This window comes from Bactrocera latifrons, unplaced genomic scaffold (genome assembly GCF_001853355.1).
Source record: "Bactrocera latifrons isolate USDA-ARS-PBARC rearing strain unplaced genomic scaffold, ASM185335v1 scaffold_6, whole genome shotgun sequence".
NCBI lineage: Eukaryota > Metazoa > Arthropoda > Insecta > Diptera > Tephritidae > Bactrocera > Bactrocera latifrons.
In genome coordinates this window covers 3,939,974-3,966,264 of record NW_017537267.1, presented here as the reverse complement: position 1 = coordinate 3,966,264, position 26,291 = coordinate 3,939,974, and the positions used below count along the sequence as shown (strand labels likewise).

The 26,291-nt window shown below is 34.7% G+C and overlaps 5 protein-coding genes across 5 annotated transcripts; all 5 read right to left on the bottom strand.

Annotated features, from left to right (window-relative positions):
- Positions 1 to 1,904: 1,904 nt before the first annotated feature.
- LOC108974886 (estradiol 17-beta-dehydrogenase 8) lies at positions 1,905 to 3,525 on the bottom strand. The gene is made up of 3 exons (XM_018942988.1): positions 3,091 to 3,525; positions 2,746 to 2,865; positions 1,905 to 2,682 (listed from the first exon to the last, which is right to left on the bottom strand). Exons 1-3 carry the CDS (start codon positions 3,122 to 3,124, stop codon positions 2,096 to 2,098), a joined length of 741 nt encoding a protein of 246 aa, XP_018798533.1. The 5' UTR covers positions 3,125 to 3,525; the 3' UTR covers positions 1,905 to 2,095.
- Positions 3,526 to 5,944: 2,419 nt separating this feature from the next.
- On the bottom strand, positions 5,945 to 6,959 carry LOC108974905. Its single transcript, XM_018943009.1, has 2 exons — positions 6,827 to 6,959; positions 5,945 to 6,763 (listed from the first exon to the last, which is right to left on the bottom strand). Exons 1-2 carry the CDS (start codon positions 6,888 to 6,890, stop codon positions 6,282 to 6,284), a joined length of 546 nt encoding a protein of 181 aa, XP_018798554.1. The 5' UTR covers positions 6,891 to 6,959; the 3' UTR covers positions 5,945 to 6,281.
- A 4,609-nt stretch (positions 6,960 to 11,568) lies between these two features.
- LOC108974902 lies at positions 11,569 to 12,679 on the bottom strand. The gene is made up of 2 exons (XM_018943006.1): positions 12,513 to 12,679; positions 11,569 to 12,446 (listed from the first exon to the last, which is right to left on the bottom strand). The coding sequence occupies exons 1-2, from the start codon at positions 12,613 to 12,615 to the stop codon at positions 11,719 to 11,721; spliced, it is 831 nt and encodes a 276-aa protein (XP_018798551.1). The 5' UTR covers positions 12,616 to 12,679; the 3' UTR covers positions 11,569 to 11,718.
- A 7,588-nt stretch (positions 12,680 to 20,267) lies between these two features.
- On the bottom strand, positions 20,268 to 21,032 carry LOC108974906 (prostatic spermine-binding protein-like). Its single transcript, XM_018943010.1, has 2 exons — positions 20,889 to 21,032; positions 20,268 to 20,819 (listed from the first exon to the last, which is right to left on the bottom strand). The coding sequence occupies exons 1-2, from the start codon at positions 20,944 to 20,946 to the stop codon at positions 20,428 to 20,430; spliced, it is 450 nt and encodes a 149-aa protein (XP_018798555.1). The 5' UTR covers positions 20,947 to 21,032; the 3' UTR covers positions 20,268 to 20,427.
- Positions 21,033 to 24,716: 3,684 nt separating this feature from the next.
- LOC108974894 lies at positions 24,717 to 25,850 on the bottom strand. The gene is made up of 2 exons (XM_018942997.1): positions 25,677 to 25,850; positions 24,717 to 25,605 (listed from the first exon to the last, which is right to left on the bottom strand). Exons 1-2 carry the CDS (start codon positions 25,744 to 25,746, stop codon positions 24,743 to 24,745), a joined length of 933 nt encoding a protein of 310 aa, XP_018798542.1. The 5' UTR covers positions 25,747 to 25,850; the 3' UTR covers positions 24,717 to 24,742.
- Between the last annotated feature and the right edge of the window lie 441 nt (positions 25,851 to 26,291).

Here is a 26,291-nt window from a genome sequence, read left to right as displayed (position 1 = left end):
GTAATCACTCACTAAGCGTTCAAATGTTCAATTTATTAAAAAGGTATGAAGCAAATAAAAATAATAAATATTCGCTTAATGAATCATAAACCACCAATTCACCACGCACCATTTTAGTTATACTAGATGTTCAAATAGTAAGGTACCTCTTCACTTGATGATGAAAAAAAAAAAAAAAACAAAAAACACTACTCTCTTTGAGGCAGTTTTGAGCAGACAATAAACACTTGAGTCAATAGTTTTTCAACCCTTAAAACACATCACAGTAATATGTTGACCTCTTTGGTTTCGAAGACAAAGTTAAGTCCAGTGAAAAGGTTCTAGTGGCATGATACTGTATTTTTTTTATTAGCATCGTTCTTCCATTCCCCTTGGAAATAATGTTATAAATATATTTTTGGGATCTTTAAATATTTTGGTTTAACTCTGTTGAGACTTGAGAATTGAATTTAAATTCTGCAGGCAAAAAGCCATCAACCCCATGCTTGAAAGAATTGGTAAATTATTCATACTAAAAAAAACTTTTACAAATAAATGTTTTGAATTCCTTTTTGATAATAATATCTCTTTGTAACAAAAATGGTTTGAATGGGGTCAATACTTTCTTTAGCTTCCATATACCTAATATAAAGGTTTTCGATCTTCCGGGTGACTTTATACCGCATACATCAAACAATATGTAAGTTGTCTAAATAAAATTGAAAAAGTGCATATTTTTTATAGCTGTGTATCTTTGTGATTAGAATAAATAAAATACGATGAAAACTCGCCAGAAGCCCCATATAACTAAGAAACCTTATGTATCTGAAGGAAGTTGGTTTTAATCCTTGCAAATTTCAGTTTACCCGAACTCAGCTCGTCCTTACCTGCTTATTTATGATTACTCTTTGAAAAGTAGAGTGTATTAAAGTAAAAAACTGTCTTTTCCATGAAGTTTGTAACACCCCGACGGAAACCCCATAAAATTTACATATAAATGATGAGCATGTTAAGGAAGTGCACGGGCAATGTACTTTGAGGCGAATGCTGCTATTATACTTGGGAAACTGGGTATATGTGGAGCCCCGGGCAAGGACAAATTTAAATTTTCTACTTCCATTGCATTTCTTACAATCTAGATCACTTCATCGCGGAATCTTTACCACGTGTTTTCTTCTCTGCTCAAACACCTGTGAGTGATCTGAGAGTGGGCGAAGACATTAGAACAGACATTAGTACAGTGAGTTTATTCACGGCTTAACCAGTTTTGTCCTCGTTGGCTATGTGCTGAAAACTAGTCAAGCAGTGCACGACCTTATTAGCAACAGCTTCAGGCTTTTTCCATATTAAACTTGCATGAGTCCCCGTTTATGGTGGAAACGCAAATTCAATGAACCTGCTAGAGAGGGCATCCGATTCGAAGCTAGTCGGTTGTTCAATAACCTCTGGCGTTACACCTATGAAGCTGAAATGAGCTAAACTGAGCGCTGGCCAACAACCAGAACTTACCATGTGACTGCAAGACCATTCTGGTCCAAAGTGAGCTGTAAGAAGTCCTCCGAACTACTTTGTACTTAGCGAAATCCATCTCGCCGCTTTTGTAGATATTCTGACTGGACACTGTCCTCTCCAATAAATAAATATTTTTTCGGACCCTCTTTGACAAAGCTATATGAAAGAAGACGAGGTGAAACAGCAGTTGAAATATCATTATAGACACACCTTTGGAAACCCTAAGGAAGTGAGACGCCTTAAGAAATTTGTCAAAACAGTTCGTGAATCTATAAGGTACTGCACTTTAAGGAGATTTTGGGTAACACAAAGGACAAATATCCCCAAGTGCGCTCCATCGTTAGATTACGTATTGATATATTATTTATAAATTTCAGTATAAAAAAAAATTATATCAATAAAACATCAATAAAAAAATAATTCTTCACACATTATATATTTAAAATTTTGATAATGAATATAGAGAAGAATAAATGCACAATTCTTGTATGTATATTATGTGAAAATATCACTTTAGGCACTTTACTGAAGAACGCTTCATCACTGGATAGTCTCTAAATTCCGAAATGTTCTAACAAGCATTGAAAGCTCTATCACATATTGCTTACTTTAATCCACCGGTTACCTCGATCGCTGAGCCATTCACATATGACGACTTTTCAGACGCCAGGAATGCTATGACTTCGGCAATCTCCTCAGGCCGACCCAGACGACCCATTGGACAACGACGCAAAACATCCTCCTTTACCATATCCGGTACTACCTCAACCATGGGCGTGTTAATGAAGCCAGGCAATATCGCATTTACACGTATGCCGAACTTTCCGAATTCCTTGGCCGCAATTTCGGTAAGTGAAATGACGCCAGCTTTTGTGGCAGCATAATTAGCCTGGCCGGGATTGCTAATGCGTGCCACAATACTCGATATATTTATGATGCTGCCGTTACGCACGTGATGCTCAATCATGGCGCGCGCAAATTGTTGGACCATCAAGAAAGTGCCCTTCAAATTCACCTTGTACACATCGTCGTAGTCCTTCTCGGTCAACTTGAGTAGGTAGCCATCACGTGTGATGCCGGCTGAGTTGACGACAATCGAAGGTGGTTGCTTGAATTGCGCAATGGACGCAGCAACCGCTTTAGTCACACTCTCCAACGAAGCCACATCCAACTCCAACGCAACAACATGATCTGCACGCATAGGAATCAAATATAAAAAACATTGCATATACGCAGGCTGAGGTGTATACTCACCAATGCCAATGTCTTTCGCGGTTTGCTCGGCGGCTCTCAAATTGCGATCAGCTGCGATCACTCGAGCACCATCTCGCGCTAGCACGCGACAGGTGGCGCGCCCGATGCCAGAACCAGCGCCTAAAGTTAATTACATAGGCGTTTGTATGTGCATGAGTAAGTTTGGTGTATGGCAATAAAGCGACATGTAACACATGTGCCGGCATAATTTAGCATGAATTGCATTAAAAGTAATGAAACAAAACAAAGGAAACAACAATATATTACATACATATGTGACTAGTTGCATACAAGAAGAGTTCGGTAGGAAAACAATTACTTTTCTTATCCATTTTCAATACTCACCAGTAACAATTGCTAATTTTCCCAGCAGTACCATAATGGCGTCCAAAAACTACTCACAGCTGATCGCGCTCGTAAACAAAAGTAAGAATATTAAAGTGTGTGTGTGTGTATATAATTTGCGAGCACTCCCACTTAACTGCCACGAATATTATATATATTATAAAATGTAAATAAATGCCAAAATCTTTGCCAAAAACAAAGCGATAAAAATTATGGTCTGACACACAACAATAACAACAACAATATTCAAAGGCCGCTATTGCTTTAAGAATTAATTGCACAAACAAACAAGTCTTGACGCGTCCTAATGGCGGTACAAAGCTCAAAATTCGGCAGCAAGAACTCGTAACAAAACACGCGACGAGCAAATCAACAAACAAACGATCGAAACCGGTACGCACGAGTGCAACTTAGCAACTTAGTAGGAGGTTTATTAGCAACTGAGTCGGAGAATGTATAAACATTTTTATTTATTTTATACATTCTCTGACTGAGTGATCGCTGATTTTGTTAACTAACAGCGGCCCCAGAGATAAGACGTACAAACGAAATAAATGCTTGAGTAATTCTCACTCACTCAGTATAGCTTTTCACTCAACGTACTAAAATAATTGAGTTTTTTCAAAGAGTATAATTGAATTAATACTCAAATGCCGCAAAGTATGCAATGAAATATAATAATACTATAATTTTTTAAGCAAATTCCAAAAGCTGTGATATAGTTGCAAGTTTTACATGTGATTACAACAACAAGGTTATTACCCCGACGATTATCTGCATAAAATACTAATGTTTTTAAGAACGATATGTAGGAAATAGGATAATAATCACCCAACCCTCAAATGTATAAGGGTAAGGTTCGGTTCTACTAAATTTTTGTCACTGTATATGCAAATACAGGTCTCTGAGCTGTAACCACAACCACAGGAACCACATAAGGCTATGCCATCATAATTTTCACACCGATCATGGTAACGCCCACTTTTAGGGCAAATTCGAGGTCTTGGAAAACATTTGAGCGATTTGTGTGTAATTCGGTTTTTTAAATAGAATCGGAAAATTCAGAAATCGAAGTACAATTATGCTCTTTTACTCCATGAAGAAAAAACTGAAATATTAATGAGGGTGGTAAACGAAATATCTTATGTTTGTCTTATGTGGCAACGCTTATTCGAAAAAATGTGCAATATGTTAAGCAAATTGGTATACGGACTTACTATATTTTTCAATATATGTATTCAACACCGGAACGTATATATAGAAGCTGTGTCCAAATTCGAGCAAGCAAAATTCTCTTTCCAAAAGCTCAAAAGTTCATGAAGTCACCAGTCAACTCCAACATGCCTATACAACAAGTGGTTGGAAATTGGGACCGATATGACGAGGAAATGGCTAATTGTTTAGCAAATTACTTAAAAAAGGTGTTTCAACTAATTGCCTAAAGAATAGCTTTAAGCTGACAATCGTACCCAACACAGCTAACCAGTCACTCGAGTCTTTTAAAACTTCAACTTCCGAAATTATTAGAATCACAAAAAAAAACTTAATCCCGAAAAAGCCGCCAGGGCAGGATACCCTAAAAGTGCTAACTGAGTTACCACAAAAATTGCTGTAGAGGTAGAGGTGCTCTCTTTGCTCTTCACTGCAATCTTTAGTTTTGGATACTATCCAGTTTCATGGAAAATTTCGCAGATTATTCGGATAGATAAACCTGTGAAAGACTTAACACAGTCGTCTTCATAAAGACCAATCAGTCTCATACAAAGTATTACTATCAAAGATGTCTCCTTGCCTCCATGAAAATAATATAAATATAGCATGATTTAGTAAGTAAATATAATTACTTATGAAAGAAAAAAAGCATTTGAGCACAGAGAGTACTGTTTAGCTATATTTCTAGACGTGGCTCAGGCATTTGGTATGCTATGAAGGCCTTTTATATTATTATTATAATATAAGGCTAAAAACATTTTAGATTTATAATATCAGCTTCCAACAGCTGATAATATTGATATAATACATAGGTTCCAACTGAATCTGCTTAGAACAATCACTTGTTCGCCTTGGTTAATGCGTAATGAAAATATCCATAAAGATCTCGATATTCCTATGGTAAGGAAAGAAGTAGGCAGCAGAATGAAATATATACAATATTTAGAGTTCCGAGGTCAATCAAACCCATTGGCTAACGCTTTACGACATTACTGCGATCAATCACGCCTAAACAGAAGAGGTATGCCTGTGGACTAAAGAGCACCAATTTAAAAGTATCACCAAAACAGCTCAAGGGCTTGCTTCAGCTTGTCTAGTTTTGTAAATGAATTTCAGATTTTATAACTTATTGTTAGACTTTAAAAAAACAGATTCAATTATTATAAAAGTATTGAAAAAAAAAAATTATGAAATCGACCCATTCTTTTTCCTAGCCGCCGTGGTGGCAATATAAACAATTTCGGAATACTGTTTGAGACCGAGTTGAATAATCGGAATTCTAATTCTCATCATGCCCTTCAAGTAGAGCGCCTACAACATAAACAGGGTGGGCAGAGAGCGTTAAAATTGTTGGGTCTTTTTTGAGAAAATTTACCATAGTAATGTTTATACAATTTATGCAATCAGAAAGTGTTTCTAAAGTTTACTGACTTTTCAATCTGACATTTTTATGTGAGGATTTTTATTTCAAAATTAGGTTTTTTTTTCGATTTTAAGACGAAAAAGGTAATTACTTTTGTACCGAACTTAAAAAACAAAAACCTAAAAATTTGTTTATTTAATATTTTGACATAAAGCTTGAGATTAATAACAAAGTTTTAATATTAATAATTTTTATTACCTAGAACTTCGTCATATAACGGACTACGAGACTCACAATATATAGGAAATCGAGTTAAATAATTTTTAACATTTAAAAATTCAATAACGCTCATCTTTTCCCTCTTCATGACATCAGGTCGCGCGTAAATTATGTTTCCTTTAATTTATGTTATTTTATATTTCGTTACCAATGGGTTCCACTTTACTTTTCTTCTTACTATAATGTTTTTTGCTTTTAAAAATGTATAACTTTGGTATAACAAACGAGTTTATAGGAGGAAAAATAATGAAATAAGTTTACAAAGTTAAATTCCGTTTATTTTCTGTAAAACTTATAGGAAGCCATTCAAAGTTTATTAAAATGTGCAATTGATTTCTCAACCAATTTGATGGGCAATTTTTTTGAAATATCGCTTCGGTTTCTTTACCAGTTGCCGACGTATAATGCGTTGAATTTTACGCCAGGGACGCTTTTTCGAGCGTTCATCGTCAGCCACCCAATCATTCGCATCCTCATTGTGCAGCTGTATCATTGCTGCGTTTGAGCTTGTGCCCGGCTTCTCGACCAACTGCAGTTTGCCGCTGTCAATAAGCTTTTGCAAATGCGCTTTGTTGAGCTCCACAAGTCTATATCCATTTCGATTATGCTCGTATTCAATATCGTCATCATTTTCTTCGCTCACATCCATGTCCGCTTCTTTCTCCGCTAATTCCGCATTTGTGGCATCCAATGAGGATTGTGACAAACGCAGTAATACCAGTGGTTTTTGTAACGGTTCTGTTTGCACAGTTAAAGGACACTTTGGTTTGAAATTGGCATCCTTCATGAAGGCAATGTGCGATATAGCCGCAGCGTTTACTGTAAAAGTTGATATTTTCGATTTTGTTTGATAAACATTTTTTTAGTTTCATTATTTCTTACCAACTGTCAGGCAACTGAACGCACTGAACACTAATAAAAGCGATACACAATGTCTTTCAAACATCTTGCTCTCAAAATTTTTTATTAAAAATGTGAATTAATTGTTAATGTTTGCGGTTCTATTCACCTTTAATACTCGTTTCCAAGTGACAATCGAATAGAAAGGTTATCATAATTTATAGAATTTCAATAAAAAATTTGCCATTACTTATTTTTTGCAAATCATGTTCTTTGCCGAAAGTTGTAGTACTCAATCAGCCACTTGTCTCGAGCTTTACACACAACCGCTGTACGTGCATTGAGGCAAGAACTTCAATTGGTGAGACAAAGCTGTCAAAAAATGGCCACTGTTTGACGGTCACTCCACGTTTCCCTATATAAAGGTTTCATATACATATATGTATGTACAAATGTCCGGAATTTTATTTATTTATTTGACTTGTGAATCAATGTACTTTGAGCATACAGGTAGTGGTGGCTGTTGACCTATATTTAATGTGAACGTACTCTTTGATGGACTGAAGTAGCAATCGACTCAGCTATAACATTGAGTATTCATAAAATGTAACAGAATGAAGTGTTTTAGTCATATTTTTGATATAATTGTAAGAGATGTTCTGGGTGTTACGCTTACCCATATAAAAAGCCTCACTATAGACTGTCCATCAGCAAACACTTTCTGGGTGCGCAAATTTGTTATTTTGTCAAAGCTTCATTTTATTTGTCAATTAAAAGAGAATGTAGGTGGAGCAAACTAACCTCATCAAAATGCAATGTTATGTTTGCTTCGGATATTTTGGTCCTCAAAAACAAGAGAAGACTGAAATACGCATTATGTAAGGCAACTAGCGTATAAAATGGAATGAAAAAAAAATTTTGAAAATCGATATTAAGTAGATTCGAAATATCTAGCCAATATTGATGACTAAAGTACGGTGAAATATTAACATATACCTCGAAATGTTGCACAATTTTCAAACTAAAAAAATCACGTTTTCATAAAATATTCAAACAATTTTTGTGTTAAATTTTTCTTAACTAATCAATTGGAGACGTTTGTAAAAAAATTTAAAACAATGTTTTTATCTTCTCGAAACATATTCAAAGTTCAAAAATTGCAATTCGATTCAGGTATACGAGTAGTATAAAATATGTATAAACATAGATAATACTAATATATATAAGTGCAAAATGGGTGTAATTTTGATATTTTAAAAATCGATAAAATTTGTGAAGGTAAATGTGAAAAAATACAATAGGTACAATCCTCTTGATGCATTCTTTATATTTACAAATTCTTTATACTTTTCTTACATGTTAGACACACATTTTACATTTTCTCCAACCGGTTGATTGTAATTTATAAAATTGTCAAAGCAAATATCTCTAAATTTTTGGTACAAAATGTAGTAAAATTTCTTAATTTAAATTTCGCTTGAAAATCCATGTCGGCATGACTGTTAGTGACATCTGTGTCAATAACCACATCAAAATAATCATTACTGTATACAACACGCTTGTCTTTCTGAAGTACATAAAGTGCATTCGATTTTAAGGATGAGTGAAATTGTTCAACAAAGCAGTTCCATTAAATTTTGTGTGCGGAATAAATTTTCTGGTGCCGAAACGTTCAGGCCTTCGGAGATAATTGTTTGTCGCGAGCAAGTGTTTTGATTGGTACAAATTATTCAAAGAGTGTCGAGAACGCGTTGACGACGAACCACGTAAAGGTAGGCCACCAACATCAATTGATGATCAACATGTCAATAAAATAAAAAAATTGATGTTTGAGAATTGCCGATTAACAGTCGGAGATCTTACTGGCATCGTTGGAATATCGGAAAGAGCAGTGAAACCCATTTTGAAAGATCGTTTGGGCCAAAGTAAAGTGAAAGCATGTACGCTTCCAAAGTCACACAATTTTTCAAAAACCAGCGTCGCATTAGCATCTGAGAAATAATGCTTTCCGACTAAAAGGATGTCCCGAAACGTATTATTACTGACAATATGTCTTATATCTATGCTTACAACCCAGAAACAGACTATCAATCAGCCGAACATTTTGGAGAAAGTGAGCCTACCGAAAAAATCTTTGACGAAGGTAAAAAAATCAAAGTTATGTTGCCAGTTCTCTTCAACTAGCGAGGTGTGGTGCACTCTGTATTCCTTTCGACCAGCCAAATTGTCAACAAGGAATAGTATTTGCGTGTTATACGTCGTTCGCTCGAAGCAATTCGCAAGTTGGGGCCACAATTACGGACCGACTATTCTTGATTTTTGCACCACAATAATGCACTGTCGCATACTGCGTTGATTCTTCGTGTGGTTTTCGCTAAAATTTCAACCAATGTCGTGCCTCAACTACCGTATTCGCCTGATTTAGCTCCGTGCGAATTCTGGCTATTCAGCAAACTCGGGTAAAATGTTTTGAGCAAATTGAAGACATTGTTGAAGAATTTTCGTGAATTGGAAAAAACGTTTTCGCAAGTGTTTTGGGCCCAAGGGAGATAACTTTGAGGTGGATGACATAGAATAAATTAAGAATTTTAAAATTATGAACAAAGTCAGCAAAATATTATTACTCGATGGATATTGTTTTTGGTAGAAGACATTTTAGATATTCATAATTATTTAAAAAATAATATCAATGAATTTAAGGACTTACCTTACATTTTGGATACATTTTTACATGTTCTCTTTTTTTATCACGTTGTGTTTGCGTACCTAAAAAATAAAATTAAAAAATGTATGATAAATCTTTATTTATTGTATAAAATATTTAATTTTTAGTATTTAGTTATTTACTTCATTTATAATATCAAAACATTATAACATGAATTAGATATACAAAAAAAAAAAAAAAAAAAAANATATACAAAAAAAAAAAAAAAAAAAAAGTTGGCAAAGTTGGAAAAATTTGGAAATTTGGTTAGGACAAAGTTTTTAACTGCTACTTTTCATAACATAATGATGGAAGTACTTACATATTTATATATAAGGCTATATTTTGGGACAACACTAGTTTTCGGAATACCTTTTAACTTTGATTGAAGCTTTGTTGCGGACTCAGCTAGCATTATTCAATTATATTCCTTATATTGGTCGTGCACTGAATATCAGCAACGTTCGATACCAAATTTTTAAAGCAAAAATAATTACGGATTTCGGGGCAAAGTACAAACCCGTCTTCAACTGACAAGAAAAAAAATTACAAATTATACTCAATCATGGGTTACATCTCAACTTCACAGTGAAGAGTTAAATTGTTTGCTACAACCATCTAGTACGGCTGTCTATAACATTAAAAATGGCAACACTTTAAAAGCGGGTAAATAAATAAATTTGAATGATTGAAACAAATTTTTGATATTGTGCATTCTTTTTACAACGTAAACTAAATCAAAGCTAATGTACAAACTAATATTTATTCACTAATTAAGTCGTTTATTTAAAATTTTTTGCGAAACGTCGTCATCATAATGTCAGTTTTAAATTGACAAAAGTTATTACTCAAAGTAGTTGTAAGTTGTAAAGCACAAAAAAAGTTCAATGATTTTAATTTTGAATATTTGCGAGAATAATAATAATAATTTTTACATCAGTCGCTTTATTTAACATCAATTAAACTTTTTTCATAAAATAAAAACATATTTTATGGGGACTTAATTATGCCAAGTGCCAAGCATAATAACAAAAATTGAATGAGTTACAGTGGTTTCCTCGGGCAAAACCAGCCTTTTATCAATAATTTTGTATCTCATATAAAAAATGAAATAATATATTTTATTAGAATTTTTAATTATTACAAACCTCCACTACTAATACAGAAATTCTAGAATTTTGGAAATAAATATTTTAAACTGGCCCATTGCGACGTCGTTTCCGGTGACCACTCAGAAAAAAGATGGGCCCGAGTTGGCAAGATAACTTTTTATAGGATCATCTAAAGTAAAAAATACGAGTTTTCGTTAAAACCTTAATTAGAGCTTGGACGAAGAAAAAAAAAGCTCAAAATTGGATTTTTGGCAGAAATTTTTACAAAAAAATTAAAATTTCGCGATTATTTTTTCCAATAGTTGTGTTCGAAAAAGAAAATCCAAGTGTTTAAGAATTTCTAGAATTTTGAATAATTCGATTTTTTTTTCATATATTTAAAGTTTAGACCCTTAATATCCTCCAAAGGATTTTTAAAAATTAAAATTATTTTAAAAGCCACAGTTACTTTAGTGACGCAGTACCTAGCTCGGTAAGTAGGTAGACTCTCTTCTTTAAACACGTTTTTCTCGAAACTACTTTTTTCCACACAGTACCGGCATTATCTGAAGTGCTATACAACCTATTTACTTAAAATTTTGTGTGAACCTTCTTTATATAATCCTTTATCTTTATATGATCCTTTGTTTTTAATATTTTAAAAAAATTCAGAAATTTCAAAACAAAAAAAAAAAAAAACAAGCGTAAAAAATGATTTTTATTTTCCGGCAGTCGCCATTTCTCAAAAAAAAATTTTTTTTCGTGTTCCCTGAAACAGGTAGGTACTATAACAGCATCCTTACTGATTAAGAATTTGTTTTGTTTTTTTTTCAGACCACCAGGAGAGTCAGAATCAATGTCACTAGGATGCGCCATTTTTTTACACCTTCTTCTCACCCCCTATACCCCTCCAATTATTTTAATTTTTAATATTTTTTTATACATTTTTTTTTCTGCATTCATAAGATATCAATAAAAACGCCATAAAAAACGAATTAAGACACAACTTTTACTCTAAAAAATGGTTAATTTATTTAAGTACATAATAATAAATAAGTTAATCGCAACATTTCCAGAGCATTTCATTTCCTTTCCAAAGCATTATCCACACGCATGTATGTAGCATTGATTAACTCAAATTAATTCTGGACGCGACGTCTTTTGCCACCCTTGCGCCTGCGCACACGGTTGATGCGTTTCTTCTGCACAACACGTCGCTTTCCGGGACGATTGCTGGTGTTCAGCATTACCTTCTGACCATTCTTGAAGTATTTACGATATTTTGGTGGTATGCGCACAGTCACCATTTGACCTTTCTTAGCACCAGGGCGACGTAAATTCACACGTGAGGGATTTCTGGTGGCCTTCGATTCGGATGTGCCGCGAATTTCCTGATCTGTCACCACATATTCTTGGGCGCCGGCAGCGAGTGCTGCTTGCAATTCCTCTTCGTCCGCCGCAGCGACAGCCTCTTCCAGCGCCTGCTCCTCGTGGCGTTTGAGTCCATCGCCACGTGATGTTGTTGTGGGTGAGGTGCTGATTGTACCGGTTGCTGTTGGTATGGAACCTGTCGAGGTGACTGTGGTGGAGGTGGGTGAAGTGAAAGTTGGTGAAGTTCCTGAACCTGCGCCGGCAATAACAATTGGAATGATGGGTTGTTGTTGTTGTTGCCCGAAAATGTTCTTGAAGAGTAGGAATTTCTTCAAGAACAAACGACCACTGGATGCGCTAGCACCCTTATTGGGTGTGACGCTTTCATTAGCACTCGCCTCGTCTTCGGCGTCACTTTCATCCTCAACGTTTTCAGCATCGCGTGCTTCTTTCACATCAGCGACAGAACGGAAGCGTGGAAAAACAGCGCGTTGACCTAGAAAATAATGGTGTGTGTGTTAAGTAATTTCAAAAATATTAAATGTTTTGCATTGATACATACCTTTGGCGGGTTCTGGTTCGGCTTTGGGTTCAGGTTCGGGCTCAGCTTGTGCGCACAGCACCAAGGCAGCCAAAAGGACAAATATGAGTGCGTTATACTTCATTTGGAACTACTTTTCCTATGCCGTGCGGTAAAAGAACTTTCCAATGTGTGCGATCAGTAAGAAAGTTAATTGAACTTTGATAGATTAACCAGCTGAGGGAACCGCTTTTATACGACAGCTTAGAAAACTAGATATGCCACTGAGCAAATAATCACATGGGCAATGACAGAGCATTTGCGGCGTCTAGTTACATGAAGTAACTACCATTGTACGGCATTTTTGGGGTGCAACAATGAATGTTGCTAGGCTATCATTCTAAGTGGGTAAAGCCTGTATTCACGTTCAAAAGAAAAAAAAATTGCTTTATTGGAAAATAAAAAGCGTGCAACGGAAACAGTTAGATTGCCACCAGCTATTTGCTGACTACGCAGCCACTATGTGTACAGCAACAACAACAATTAGGGCTTTGTATATCTCTTACCCCCTTAACAGCTCATCTAGCAATCATCAGCAATGACAGCGACGCACATGCGAGTAGCTTTCGAATGAACTTCATTACAAATGTGCCGAAATGCGTGCAAAATATCCAAATGCGAACTTGACCATTCACTGTTGTTTACCTTTTCTTCACGCTCAGCGTTAAATGGCAAAATGAAGCAAGAACAACAAGTCACCAGCCCCTTGTGGGCAAACCTAGCAAACCTTCACATGCCCATACGTACAGCAATGTAACGCCTGAATGCATAAACCACTTGAAATAATTGAAGAAATCTCTCACAAAAATAATAGATGTGCAGAAATGAAAAAGTGAAATTCACGCATGCGTACAAGTACACGAAAAAGTAAAGGAATTCAAAAGAAAGAAGAAAATATTAAATAGTATGCAAATGCCTACTCATATCATTCGAAATTTCACAGGTCTACCAGATTTTGTTTGAACAAGTATTCTGTTAGAAAAAACGTTATTTTCGGCTGCACTGAAGCTATAATACCCTTCACAGGTACATTTTAAGGATAAAAGTGTATATAAAGATCTTTGTTAGGTTAGTTGTATGACAATGTTTGCAAATTGAACTCTTGTTTTAGGCAATAATCTGTGCCAAATCTCTTGAAAGTAATTTGCCACAGAAAACAAGTGTCTCTATATGAACTTGGTTTTGATCATGGTTTGTATGGCAGCACTTTTAAGAGAAGCCACTATCGGCGGTTCGGACAAATGAGTAGCCTCTGTGTCTTTGAGTAAAAAAACTGCAAAATTTTAAATCGATTTCTCAAAACACCAGGGACTAATTCACGTATGTGCAGTCAAACAACCCTTCGATGTTACAAACTTCATAGCAATGTTTATACTGGTTAGGGTATAAATATTACAGCGTTTTCTTTATCGATCGGTGTTTATATCTCACTACAAAGTATCTATGCATGAAAAAATAAAATTAAAAAAAAAAGTGAAAAATTCCTAAGTATAAAAACGCATTATATAAAACGAGATAAAACGTTGATTTCCATTGAACCGGAGCAATAATACCCTTCACAAATACAAAATATTCCTCATAAGAACTGAATTTTGGTGGTCAGTCACAGTCAACAGACTGACAAAGATGTGCGAAAAGATATATTCTGACCCAACCAAAACTTATCGTCGAACCAAACATGTAAATAAAAGTGATAAAGATAGAGATAGAGATCAAGACCATTAAATTTTTGTTCCAATAACGAATACTTAACTCGTACATTAGTATGGCTATATTTGTGAGAATTCTTGAAATAAACAGTTTTTTTTTTAAGGTCATGTATCCCACATATAAGCAATAAAACTAACCGAAAATGATTACACACACCTGTCCAGTATACCACGAAATTATTCTGCGAGATGAGGGGTTACATGGGTTTATGGGTTTCAAAAAATTAAATTTTTTATTGTCTATTAAATTCGTCAACACCTCTAGAATATTGTGCTAAATTTTTACATTGATCCCAGAATCCCAGTTTCGGAGAGTTCCCTTGAGAACTTGAGCGTTCGAGGCTAGCTAGGTTAAGGGGTTGCATACGTCCAGAATTTAAAAAAACATTGATTTTTTTTTATAGGTTATTATTCTTTATAGTTTTAGATCAGCCCGCCCGACGAGAGTGTAATGTACACAGGTAGCTGTCCTTTGTTTGAGGCAACTGGCCGTTTAAACGCGTTTTTCTCGAAACTACTTTTCCCGGCATGTCCTGCATGATAACTCATACAGTTTTTAACATTTTTTGATGCGATTTTTTTTTAAATATTCGAAAATGTTTTCTCTATAGTCTGTGGAGCCATATTTTCGATATTTTTATTAAAAAAATTTATAAACATAATTAAAGTGTGACATTTATGACGTAAAACGCATGCTTTTTTATAAATTCTGTAAATTGGAAAATTTTTCGAAATAAAAAAATTCGGCTCGACAGACTATAACTACAACTTCATTTTACAAGAATCTTTTTTATTTTTACAGATCCGTCAACATTTCAAGGATAAGTGATGCAGACTGAGCAACTTTTTTTTCATTGCACTTTGGGTCACGTGATATTTTATGTACTCATTTTTGTAAAGAAAAATTAAAATAAATTTTTTGATAAACTTTAAGTACCAATAAACATTGTATAAAATTTCTTTATGTTTATTTATATTGTTATCCCTTCTGAAAACAGGTTTTCTTTTAGCGCATTTTTGGTGCTGCTGGACGTATGTAACCCCTTAATTGCCCCGAAACTGTGTTCTTGAAGTCGGTTGGCAAAATGTCTCGAGAACTACTCTACCGATGTTTATGAAAATTGATATACAATTCTTAAAGGCTTCCTCGAAGCTTCTTCCCCTTTTTTCGATTACAATTATTTGAAAAAATATCACTGGAAACTTAATTTTTTTTTTTTTTTTGTAAAAATGTCTGCGAAAAATCCACTTTACAGTTTTTTTACCGCGGGTGCATCTTTTTTCCGAGGAGTCACCGGAATTGCGTTGCAATGGGCGAGTATAAAATATTTTTTTCCAAAAATTTCAGAATTTCTTTGCTGATAGCTTTGTAGCAATAAAAAAATCTAATAAAACATTTAATTTTTGAATGTGTCAAGAATTGGACAAGAACATCGAACTTTTTATTCGCCAATTAAATGTGGAAATGCTCAAAGTAGTCATTAAAAATTGAACTCAAGAATGTTCTTTCGTATGATAATAAACATTAGCCATCAAATTTAAAGTTTCTGTGTTTTTCCTTTAAAGTAGGGAGCCTTGAAATTGATTCCCCTTTGCAAAAAAAGTCTATGTAAAAATAGAAAATACCAAGCAAATGGTTAAAATGTCCCAATGGATATGTTTCAATGGCATTATTCTTTGACAAATGTTACAAATGGCCACTGTAGCTAGTACGCCATGTTAGATATAATATTTTGTAATGTGACTAATAAACAATAATAATTATTATTATACTCTTAGTACTATTTGCAAGAGATTTAACATACTTTTATTGAATGAGTAAGTATGGAGTTTTTATCGCAAAATTGAGATTTTAAACAACTTGGAAATAGGGGTATCATATATATGCACCTGATTATCGAAAGTAGTTTGGAACATTCAACATATATCTCAATGGAAATAATAATTTGCTTAAAATAGGCATTGTTAGGAGAAACAAGTACGGAAAGGCTAAGTTCGCGTGTAGCTGAAAATTTCACCTTGCCACTTGCAAGGATTAAGGCAAAACTTCGGCTAAAACTAAATGAAAGCCTGGAAACCTGCTTCAGGTGATGATAAACTTATCAATTGAATTTAAAAGTATAGGCATAATTTTATTCATTCATCCAAATTTTATTAAGAATTCTTGTTTGTTGTTTGATAGATGCGGTATAAAGTGAAGCGGAAGTTTGAAAATATTTAGGTAACATATAGTATGAGACTTAACCCGTTTTTTGGCACAAGTTGTAATACGGTCTTTATCATTTTTTGGTGTAAAATTAAATTTCTTGAGAATACTACTTCTGCAAAGTTTTACTCATTAATAAAGGTATTGTCTGATTTGTATACTGTAAATTGAAAGAATCCGATGGAATTTGTTTTGCAAAGTTTGCTATGTGGAAAGTAGGCGTCGTTGCAGTCCGATTTCAACTATCTTCACAGTGTAAAAGGTATGGTTGATAACCTCACATACCAAATTTTGCTGCATTGATGAAGTAATTCCTGAGGTACAGATTTTCAACTAAAAGTAAATGGTGCCACATCCATAGCATAATTTTTATACCAGTTTCTATAGTGCCCTCCCTTGATAACCTGGTTTTGAAATTTAACGATTGTGGCACATTTATTCAGTGAGTTATCGCACTTTAGAAATTTTCAATATAAGTGTTATGAGCGGATTTCGCGTGGTTATTATCCGAATTTGCCTATTTTTACATGGCAATAAGGAATGCTAAGGAGACTACTTCTCATCAAATTTGGTTGAGGTAGCTTGAGTGGTTCCGAATATATGTATATTTAACCATTTAGAGGGCGAGGCCTTGGACTGTTTAGTCCAAAAGTGTCACACACTACTGTGATCATTGCACAGTTTTGCTTAACTTACGTCTTGTCATTTTGATCTTTTATATTTACTAACTCGGATGAGTTCTTCTCAGATGGAGAAGTAGCCGCGGCCAACATTTGAAAGAGATAATCTCCAAAAAATAAATGCCAAAAAATGCTTTTTCGACTGATAATAATTATTCCCCATTTAATTTGAAATTCTGCGTGTATTCATTAAAAGAGTAGGGAAGCTTGAAATGGATCACCCACCATGTAGCAACAAGTTTCAAGAGTAAAAAAAATTTGCTCAGTGCTTTAAAGCTACTAGCTCTACCTTTTCAACACTTTTTGTCACAAGAAGGCTTCAATGGTAACAGGTTTGAAAACTTAGATGTAGGTGAATTTGGAAAAAAATACTGAGGAAAAAAGAAAAACCGCAGTCAGTTGAGTTTATGTTGAATAACAACGTCAATAGAAATGCAAAACTTTCATTTACTTCTAGTAGAAAGATAAATAATTTGAACATAAAATAAGTTTTATTTCATTGTCTCAGGACTTATGAAATTTTAAACTAAACTCAAGCTGCCCTCATTAAATATTTAATTACTGAACTCAGTATAATTCAATTCAAAACAATGATTTTATAAGATCTATTTGAAAAGACCGGCAAATATATTGTCTTTAAATATTTCAATTTTCCATATTTTCCGATTAAAAGTAAAACATATTAAATATAAACTGAAATTCTATCAAACGCATTACCGGTTATTTTGGTGTAATTGAAATATGATACTTTTTTCTTTAATTATAGCTAATCGTTGTTAAGCCCTAACTAATTTATATGTAAATTATAGCACAGTGAATAAACGTGTTGCGTAAAGAAAGTGATAAATAGTATAAAGCAATTTTGAAGTTCTTTAATTAATATTTTCCATTCGCATTGCATATCTTTAGGCAGTCGAAATACATGTCGATAGTGCAATGATTAAAAGCTGCAAAAAGATCCACATTTTGTGTAGTTTTGGTCAAGCAAAATTATTCCTATTCACTAACAATACAATTCTTAGGTGAATGTAAGTTAAAGATGTAAAAAAAAATTCACAAAATTCAATCAGCAGACTTTTTTCGATATTTTAAATAAAACACGAATTTTTTAATATAATATAAGTATATATATTTGGACTTTTTATTCAGCTCAGATAGCCCACTAGTAGGCTACACTCCCTTCGTAAGTTAATATGCTAAAATAGGTCAATTAGCTGAAATAAATAAGAGCGTTAAAGGGTTTGAAGTGTTTAGCGGAAATAGACTATCGTGGGGAATGAAATCGTGTTAAGATAATAGTTTTTATGAGATTTAGAACACGAATCGTGAAGTTATCTTTACAAAGAAAATAATTTTCATCAAAAGATACAACAGCTATATCCTATATTACTCCGATATCGATGATACCGACAAATGAGCAGTTTTTTGGTCATACCATCCAAAATAGACATTGAAAAATTCTTTTCGTTCTTTTTTTCGGACCTCATATTAAACATTTTGGAGTTATGAATTTAAAATCAACACTTAAAAAAAATACCTTCGAGTATACGAGCAGCCTAATGTTTAATATTATAATAACTGTTTATGAAAAATCATCACGACTGTGCAAATTTTAGAATGGACCATTGAAAACTCCGTTCCCAATAATTTTTAAACTTCACCCTCCATATTCCGAGCGTACGCTTATTCGTACTAGATCTCTGCGAAGCATTCTTCTTCGATATAATGCCTTTATCGAAGGACATAAACTGTGAAGTTCTAACGTCCGATAACTCTCGTCTGCTTAGTAGCGAAGACACTTGAAACTTTGCCACCAGCATAGCTTTCCAGAAAGTGCACAGTACCACAACAGCACTTAGCGACCAGATAGTTCGCGGCCTTAACCAGAAAAAAGGACTCGTCAAAAGCTTTTGACACAGTCAATCACACAATGGTGCTTGAAGACATCGAAAAAGCTACGCTTCCTCCAGGACTGACGAGGTAGACTATGAACTACCTAATCGGTCGTCAATCATTCGTACTATTTTGAGGTAAAAACTCAAAACTGGGATGAATTGAAAAAAGGATTCCGCAGGGCGATGTCTTTTCCCGCTATTGTTTAACTTCTACATCTCTAAAATCCAGCAGCCACCAAAGTGAATTTCTATCATCTCGTACGCTGATGATTGCACGATAATGACTTCGGGCAATGAAATCGAAGGAAAGTGTTCATAGCTAAACGGTTCTACTTAACACTCTTCCTCCACTTAATCCAAAGCGGCCATATTCACAAACTGGACGAAGTAGTACAGACTTGACCTATATATTGCAGTCGATGGCGTTATGATTTCGACTGTTAATCCTAAGATTTTAGGTGTGACTTTTGACAGTCTGTGCTCCTTCCCTCTTTACATGACCGCGATTATCGCCAAAGTACAGCGCCGTAACAAAGTCCCCATATCGCTAGCCCGTAGCACATGGGGACAGGACAAAAGAGCGTTATTGGCAATTTACAAGGAATTCGGTTCTTAACTACGATGCCCCAATATGTTTGCCTGGATGCAATGGAATGCAGTTGAGGAACTTGAAACTTGTCAGAACATTGCACTCCGAACTACAACATGTTCAACTACGTCGAAGACATCAACAAATATGCCAACTAGATTTTGGATGCAACTAACTACCGACAAGCACAGATCACCCACTTAGTGAAGGGCGTACTTGGAGTTGGAGTTGCTGCGAGAAGCGAGAGTGAGCCTTGCGCAGCTTCATTCTGGCAACTGTAGCAGGTTAAACTCCTACTTAACCTAAATAGACCTCGGCGTACCTATTATATGTCCTGCGTCAATGAGTCTGCGCATGGCTATGGCATGTCCCACTAACCCCACTCATCTGACACCCCTCTCCTTTTCGTCCGACCCCGCCGAAACAGCACGTTTCTTGGGCCTACCGTTGGATGTTGTCGACGACTACTTACATATCTAATCCTTATCATCCCAACGAGGATAAGGTACGCGTTACAACAACAACATAAACTGCTATTACAATCGGAAGTTACACTTCAAGTTCAGACATGTTTCGCAGCGAGATCGAATGAAATAAGTGAGCTTGGTAATTATATAAGAAAACTACAAAGAAAAGAAAATTGTTGCAAACGTTTGATTTTATCTCTTATATTATGCTTATACTCACATACATATACATATGTAGGTAAATTTTAACATTACAACTACACTTAAAGTTTATGAAACCTAATCTAGCAAAATAAATACATTTCTTGTTTCAGTGCATTTGCCAATCTTAAAGTCTTGTCTTCATATCTTTCAATTATAATACTCCAGTGGACTCGTCAAAGCTACATCAGGTCGGTAGCCAGCTATCCGACCCATGTCATCATCTGATGAATTGTCTTCGATGTCATTCTCTTCAGTCACTTTATCGTGATGTTCATCATCATTATCGTTAAATTCTTCATCATCATTTTCGTCCTTAACATTATTACCCAAATCATTAACGTCGTCGTAGTCCTCATAAATGTCATCATTATGCTCCTTACCATCGTCACTGAGCAAGTGATCGGCTCTAGCATTGCTATCATCAGCACGTGAGTCACTAACAACCTCATCATCGAATTCGTAATCGTCAAAGTCACTATCTTGAAGCGATTCGTGTTGTTTGGCTAGTGAAGCGATGCGTATGCCAAGCGGATGGCAAACTGTGGAAGTGGAAATAAATGAAGAATTGCATTGAAAAAGAAACGAAATGTCTATAAAACGAAACTTACCACACGAATGGAGTACTGTTATTAAAAATAACAACACACACCACTGAAAGCACCGCATTGCTTTCTTTCAATAAACACTACTTAGATGAAGAATTAGAAAAGGCTTAATGCGTTTGCTTATGAAAATCTCTACTTCGGTCAATGCTCACAATCGACTGAGCGGCGCAAATGGCCAAGTCGCCGTTTATATAAGTGTGATAGTCATAAATATTCAGCTACTTTGGTCACTTGTTTAGTAGCTAAAGTAGTTATATGTATATATATATATATATGTATATATATTTACATGTATGTAGGTATGTACCAACCAAAACAGCAGACAAAAGAATTAAAAGGTATGAAATCACTAAAATTTGGAATTCAACAGATTACCAGGCATACGAGTATATGTATGTACACACCTGTCTCTTATACACATCTAGATGTGTATAAGAGACAGATATTTACATGTATGTAGGTATGTACCAACCAAAACAGCAGACAAAAGAATTAAAAGGTATGAAATCACTAAAATTTGGAATTCAACAGATTACCAGGCATACGAGTATATGTATGTACACACACATGTCTAAAGATTTTTAGAATATAACAGTAAGTTGCTTAAGAAGAGTGCACGAAAAAGAAGTAATGCACAAAACCGAAAAGAGATGCAAAAAAAGTATGATTAGAACTTATTATAGAAACCACAGCTAACCGAAGGTATGGTAATGTGAAGAACCCAAAATCAAATGCCAAAGCAAATAAGTAAAAAGAGAACTTGAAAACGAAAATAGTAAATATACTATATAATAGCAACTACGAGCATCTAAAAGAAAAATAGAGACCGTCGTTTTATAAATAGTGAATAAACTTCATTAACATTTTTTATTTGTGACAATTTCTTTGCTCAAAGAACATATTACTAGAAGCACTGAACGTTTCAGAAGCAAATTTCTTATGATTTTAGCGGCGGAATAAAGCAAGCCTAACTCTTTTGTACGTATGGTGAAGTTTGTGTCTTAAGTCTTTCGCTTCTTGTTTACATATTTATTTTTACTCGAAAATGTACAAAAAGATCAAAACAAGATATTTCGCAAAATTTCTTAAAAATATGTATTTTAGAGATTTTTAATTGAAAATTGTCATATTTTCGTGTAGAGTCTTCGCTTTAAGCTGTCATGTGATAAGCTCTAAGCAAATTGGGAACTCATTAAGCGTCCGCATATCTTCGCGATTTGAATAAAGTGTTTTTATATTGCACATTTCTAAAGTAGACACAACAGTAAATATGTGCTGTAAAGGGTTTAATCGAAAGCACCTTGGTTTACTAGAAATTAAGCCCCAAACATGGCTCACTATCAACGTCGCACAGTGGGGTTAAAGGGGTTCATTTCTCGGTTTAATAAAAAAATAAAAAATTAAGCTCCCTTAAACCCGATTACACTTTCCTTAAGCACAAAAAATTTTACAACATTTAGCACAAAAAAAGAAAAAACATAACGGTGCTTATGTGGAGAAGCCGTGATCTTAATATTTGTGAAAAAAAAAAACGAAAATTAGCAGAAAAAGGTGCAGATAGGTCAACTGAATGCAAAAATTTACGAAACTATTTATGAAATCATCAAGCTGAGGCGGTTATCTACTAAGTATTTTGCTAAAATTTATGATAAAAACAATTGTGAAAGTATTTTTTAATGCACTATATATAGATATATTGATTATTTGTTGTTATTTTATATTTTGTTTTAATATTTCTTATTTTAAAAATTTTGTGTAATTTTTGTAGGAACATGTCCAAAGATCATCTCGTTGACTGATCTTGTAAAATATTTCGAATAATTTCAGTTGCTCGAATAGTGAAAGAAATCATGCACTTGAGAAAAAAAAAATCGTACTGTTTATTCTGAGGACAACTCTTAAAGTAAAAAAAACGCATAATAATACTTGCTTTTGAGTTTAAGAATAAACCGAATAGGTCCCTTGAAATTGAAAAGAGATTTCTGTCTGAAAAAAATTTGTGAATTGGATTTCTGCGTGATCAAGCGCCTAAACGATGTCGAAAAGAAATTTTATTTAATGATTCTAGTCATTGATTTAATTTAAAAAAAAAAAACTAAATTTTTTAGAGACACCACAGAGTTATCATAATTACTTCAAGTTACTCAAACTAAATTAAGAAAAATCAGCTTCGTAGAAAAATCAAAAGCGATAAGCGGTCAGCAGGCTTCCACTTTGCATGAACACACGACCAGAACATATTGACAATGCTCGTTTGCCTATTGGCACACCATCGGAGGAACCACAAGCAGCTCAAAATAAGGGTTCTAAAAATAAAAATATGTGTTTTTTTAATTTTTACTGATTCTGAAGAATTTTAGTTGGCAACTATGATTGTGAAAAAAATTTGAAAATAAACAATTTTTGGCAGATATGATTGGTTGTCAAAAAATTTGATAATCTACCAAAACAAAAAATATATCGGAAACGACTTTATTTTTTAGGGTCTACCAATATGAACGAGAATGAAATAAAATGCACAAACTTGTAAAAAATGGATCCTGTTTTTGTATTATACAGATAATTATGATTTGAACAAAATGTCGACCAAATGGTAACCACGGCTCCGCTTGTCCCGTTTTCATTTTTTTAAGAAGATAACTCACGCATTGACCGACATATTAGGTGTAGAGTTTTTTAAACTAACGAATCTCTTTATATAGAATATATGAAAGCTGGCGTAAATGGGTGAGATATTTCACATAATTTGGGTACGTGTACTCTATATTCAACATTATACGCTTATTTATTGTTTCTAAAATATCTCACATACTAACTGCTATATTTATATGCGATGAAGCCAACCGGATGTTGAAGTTCTTAAATTGGGTAAATGGCGGTTACGTCTAGTATTATCATTATGCAAATCGAGGTAACCGGAACTTTGAAACACTTTATCTTAAGTATATGGGGTATGGAAACCAAAATCCGATTTTACTACTTTTTAGGAACCAGGACGCATTATTACCTGGAAAATACGTTCTCTAAGTTTCAATTTTATATCTTAGATATTTATTTTCAGTAAAACGTCATGCATAGGCACTTAGGTCCACTTATTGGAACCTTGGGAATAATGGGACTTTATGTAGTTTTCAATAAAACCATTATATGAGATATATATGTGACCTGGTCTACGAAAAGGGAGCTAATGTGTGAAAACTAGTTTATGACTTTTTGGATTCTATCACGTGAAAAAGCATCTCATCTTCCATCCGAATCAACTAAGATTTTTTGACACCTAAGCCCCCTTTCCGTAGACCAGATCACATTTATTAAACTTTGTTTTCATTCTTGATATGTTAGAAATGATATGTCATTGAACTTCAGAAAGAGTAAAGCGATGTGCTTTTCCCATGGATCTGTTGTTTCTTCTTTGTACGTAATACGAAACTTTGTTGATCTACGAGTAACTATGGATCCCAAAATCAACTTTTATCTTCATGCGTCTTTAATAGTTTATAAAGCTAAAGGCGCTCTTGGTTTTGTTAAACGTTGGTCTAAAGAATTTAGAGCTGCACTCTGGCCTTTTTTGACTCGGCTAATTCTGCTCGTTTGTGGATTGCTCCCCTCGTGTGGCGTCGGTTCGGCGGTACGAGAGTAATCATTGCGTAATTTTAGTGTTAAACCTTTTCGTGAAATTTTTACAATTATTTTTGATTTTAGCAAGAAACAGCATCTAACATTACAGTCGTAAAAGGATCGTAAACTAGTGTAATTGGTCAAATGTGAAAATAGACAAAGATTTTTTTTATATATTTTTATTAATCATGTAGTATGTTTTAATCGTTTTCCATGTCTATCAGGATTACACATTTTCTTCACTTCTTTGCAGGTAATCGAATAAAGTTTGGTAGAGGTATATTTGGTAGAGGTATACTTTGTCCACTTGCTGATGGACGTCCACCAGTTCTGGTGCGGCGCCTTCGCACAACAACTTGTTGACGAATACGGTTCGGTCTACGTCGTAAGCGTAGTCTTTGTGGCCGGCGGCGTTGATTTCTATGTCTACGCCTTCGGACAGGTACGCGTCGACGCTGTATACGACGGCGTCGCTGACGATTTCGTCGTCGTTGATAATCCGATAATGATTGTTGTCGTGCTGCCTTGCCGACATTAGCATTGTCGGACTCAGGCTGACTAACCGAATTTTCGTGTCCGTTGCCGAACCCACGTTGTTTTGAATTGACCGCTGTAAGATCATCATCGTCATTTTCGCTAACATCGTCTTCATCGTTATCATCTACATCATCACTATAACTACTGTAATTGTCGTTGCTGCTGTCATAATCATCATCATCATATTCATAATTGTCATAGAATCCAATAATCACTGGATTATGAGCCGGTGCAGGGGTGGTTGATGTTGCTGGCGCAGGCGTAGTTGTAGTTTTACTTTCTGGCTCTGAGAAAGTTGTAACTTCTAGTTGTCTAACTGGAGTTGAAGTGTAATCATAATCATCAAAGTAACCAGTAGGATCAGAAAGAGTAACATGAACTGGGTATGTTTCGACAGTTTCTTCACATGAGTTGTTTGTCGATTGACCCTTTAAACTGTTCAAATAATTTTGTGTTATAAATCGACCGGAAGGCAAAACGTCCTCGTCTCTAGCCACAGAGCGTTGCTGTTTGCGAAATATGCTATATCGGTTGTTATTAGCTCCGCGGTGGGAAGCTCGTGAAGCTATATTGTATTAAGAAAAAATTTATAAATTAATCACGAAAAACATGATGAACTAACTAGCGACTACTTACCGGCTGTTTCCAGCGTCAGTGCCGCGATCAGTAGCGACACTGACAATAAACGTGACCACGTGAGCTGCATGATTGCTCACCACTAATATTACTTGGACTAATGCTCGAAATATCCCTTTCGACTGTTCAATTCAACAAACTAAGGTGAACTGCATCTTTCGGTTTATATCGAGGGACTTTTATATGCGCTGCTAGCAATACAGATCGCTGGGGTTCTACAATAGTTTATAGTTAATTGAACCACCTGTTTATAGTCGTATTTGTTGCTTCTTAGAATACTAGATATGAATATATATGCGGATTAATTGCTTCATTATTAATCGCTGGTATATTGAAGAAATAGTGCAAAGAAATTTGCAAAAAATTCGCAAAAGCAAGATACAAGACCCAACAGTTATGTTGGTATCAGTTTTAAAAAAACAATTTACATAAAATTTGCATGACTGCCGTTGTAATGATGAACACGGACAAAGCATAATGCGAAATATCATGCATATATATAAATATTATTTGTTTTGGTTTTTTTCTTTTTTGCAAATTGCTTCGCAACAAGAAGAGTATTGATTTGCAAACATAGTATTGTACACTGTTGAAGTGCTTTGCCTTATTTCTGAC

Bases quoted from the DNA above. Each gene is read 5' to 3' on its own strand.
- LOC108974905 (XM_018943009.1), bottom strand. From the start codon at position 6,890: ATGTTTGAAAGACATTGTGTATCGCTTTTATTAGTGTTCAGTGCGTTC. The intron at 6,764-6,826 runs GTAAGAAATAAT...CAACTTTTACAG, and splicing joins GTTCAGTTGCCTGACAGTTG to TAAACGCTGCGGCTATATCG.
- LOC108974894 (XM_018942997.1), bottom strand. From the start codon at position 25,746: ATGCAGCTCACGTGGTCACGTTTATTGTCAGTGTCGCTACTGATCGCG. The intron at 25,606-25,676 runs GTAAGTAGTCGC...AATACAATATAG, and splicing joins ACTGACGCTGGAAACAGCCG to CTTCACGAGCTTCCCACCGC.
- LOC108974886 (XM_018942988.1), bottom strand. From the start codon at position 3,124: ATGGTACTGCTGGGAAAATTAGCAATTGTTACTG. The intron at 2,866-3,090 runs GTGAGTATTGAA...AATTAACTTTAG, and splicing joins AAAATTAGCAATTGTTACTG to GCGCTGGTTCTGGCATCGGG. The intron at 2,683-2,745 runs GTGAGTATACAC...CTATGCGTGCAG, and splicing joins CGCGAAAGACATTGGCATTG to ATCATGTTGTTGCGTTGGAG.
- LOC108974902 (XM_018943006.1), bottom strand. From the start codon at position 12,615: ATGAAGTATAACGCACTCATATTTGTCCTTTTGGCTGCCTTGGTGCTG. The intron at 12,447-12,512 runs GTATGTATCAAT...ATTATTTTCTAG, and splicing joins CGAACCAGAACCCGCCAAAG to GTCAACGCGCTGTTTTTCCA.
- LOC108974906 (XM_018943010.1), bottom strand. From the start codon at position 20,946: ATGCGGTGCTTTCAGTGGTGTGTGTTGTTATTTTTAATAACAGTACTC. The intron at 20,820-20,888 runs GTAAGTTTCGTT...CCACTTCCACAG, and splicing joins AACAGTACTCCATTCGTGTG to TTTGCCATCCGCTTGGCATA.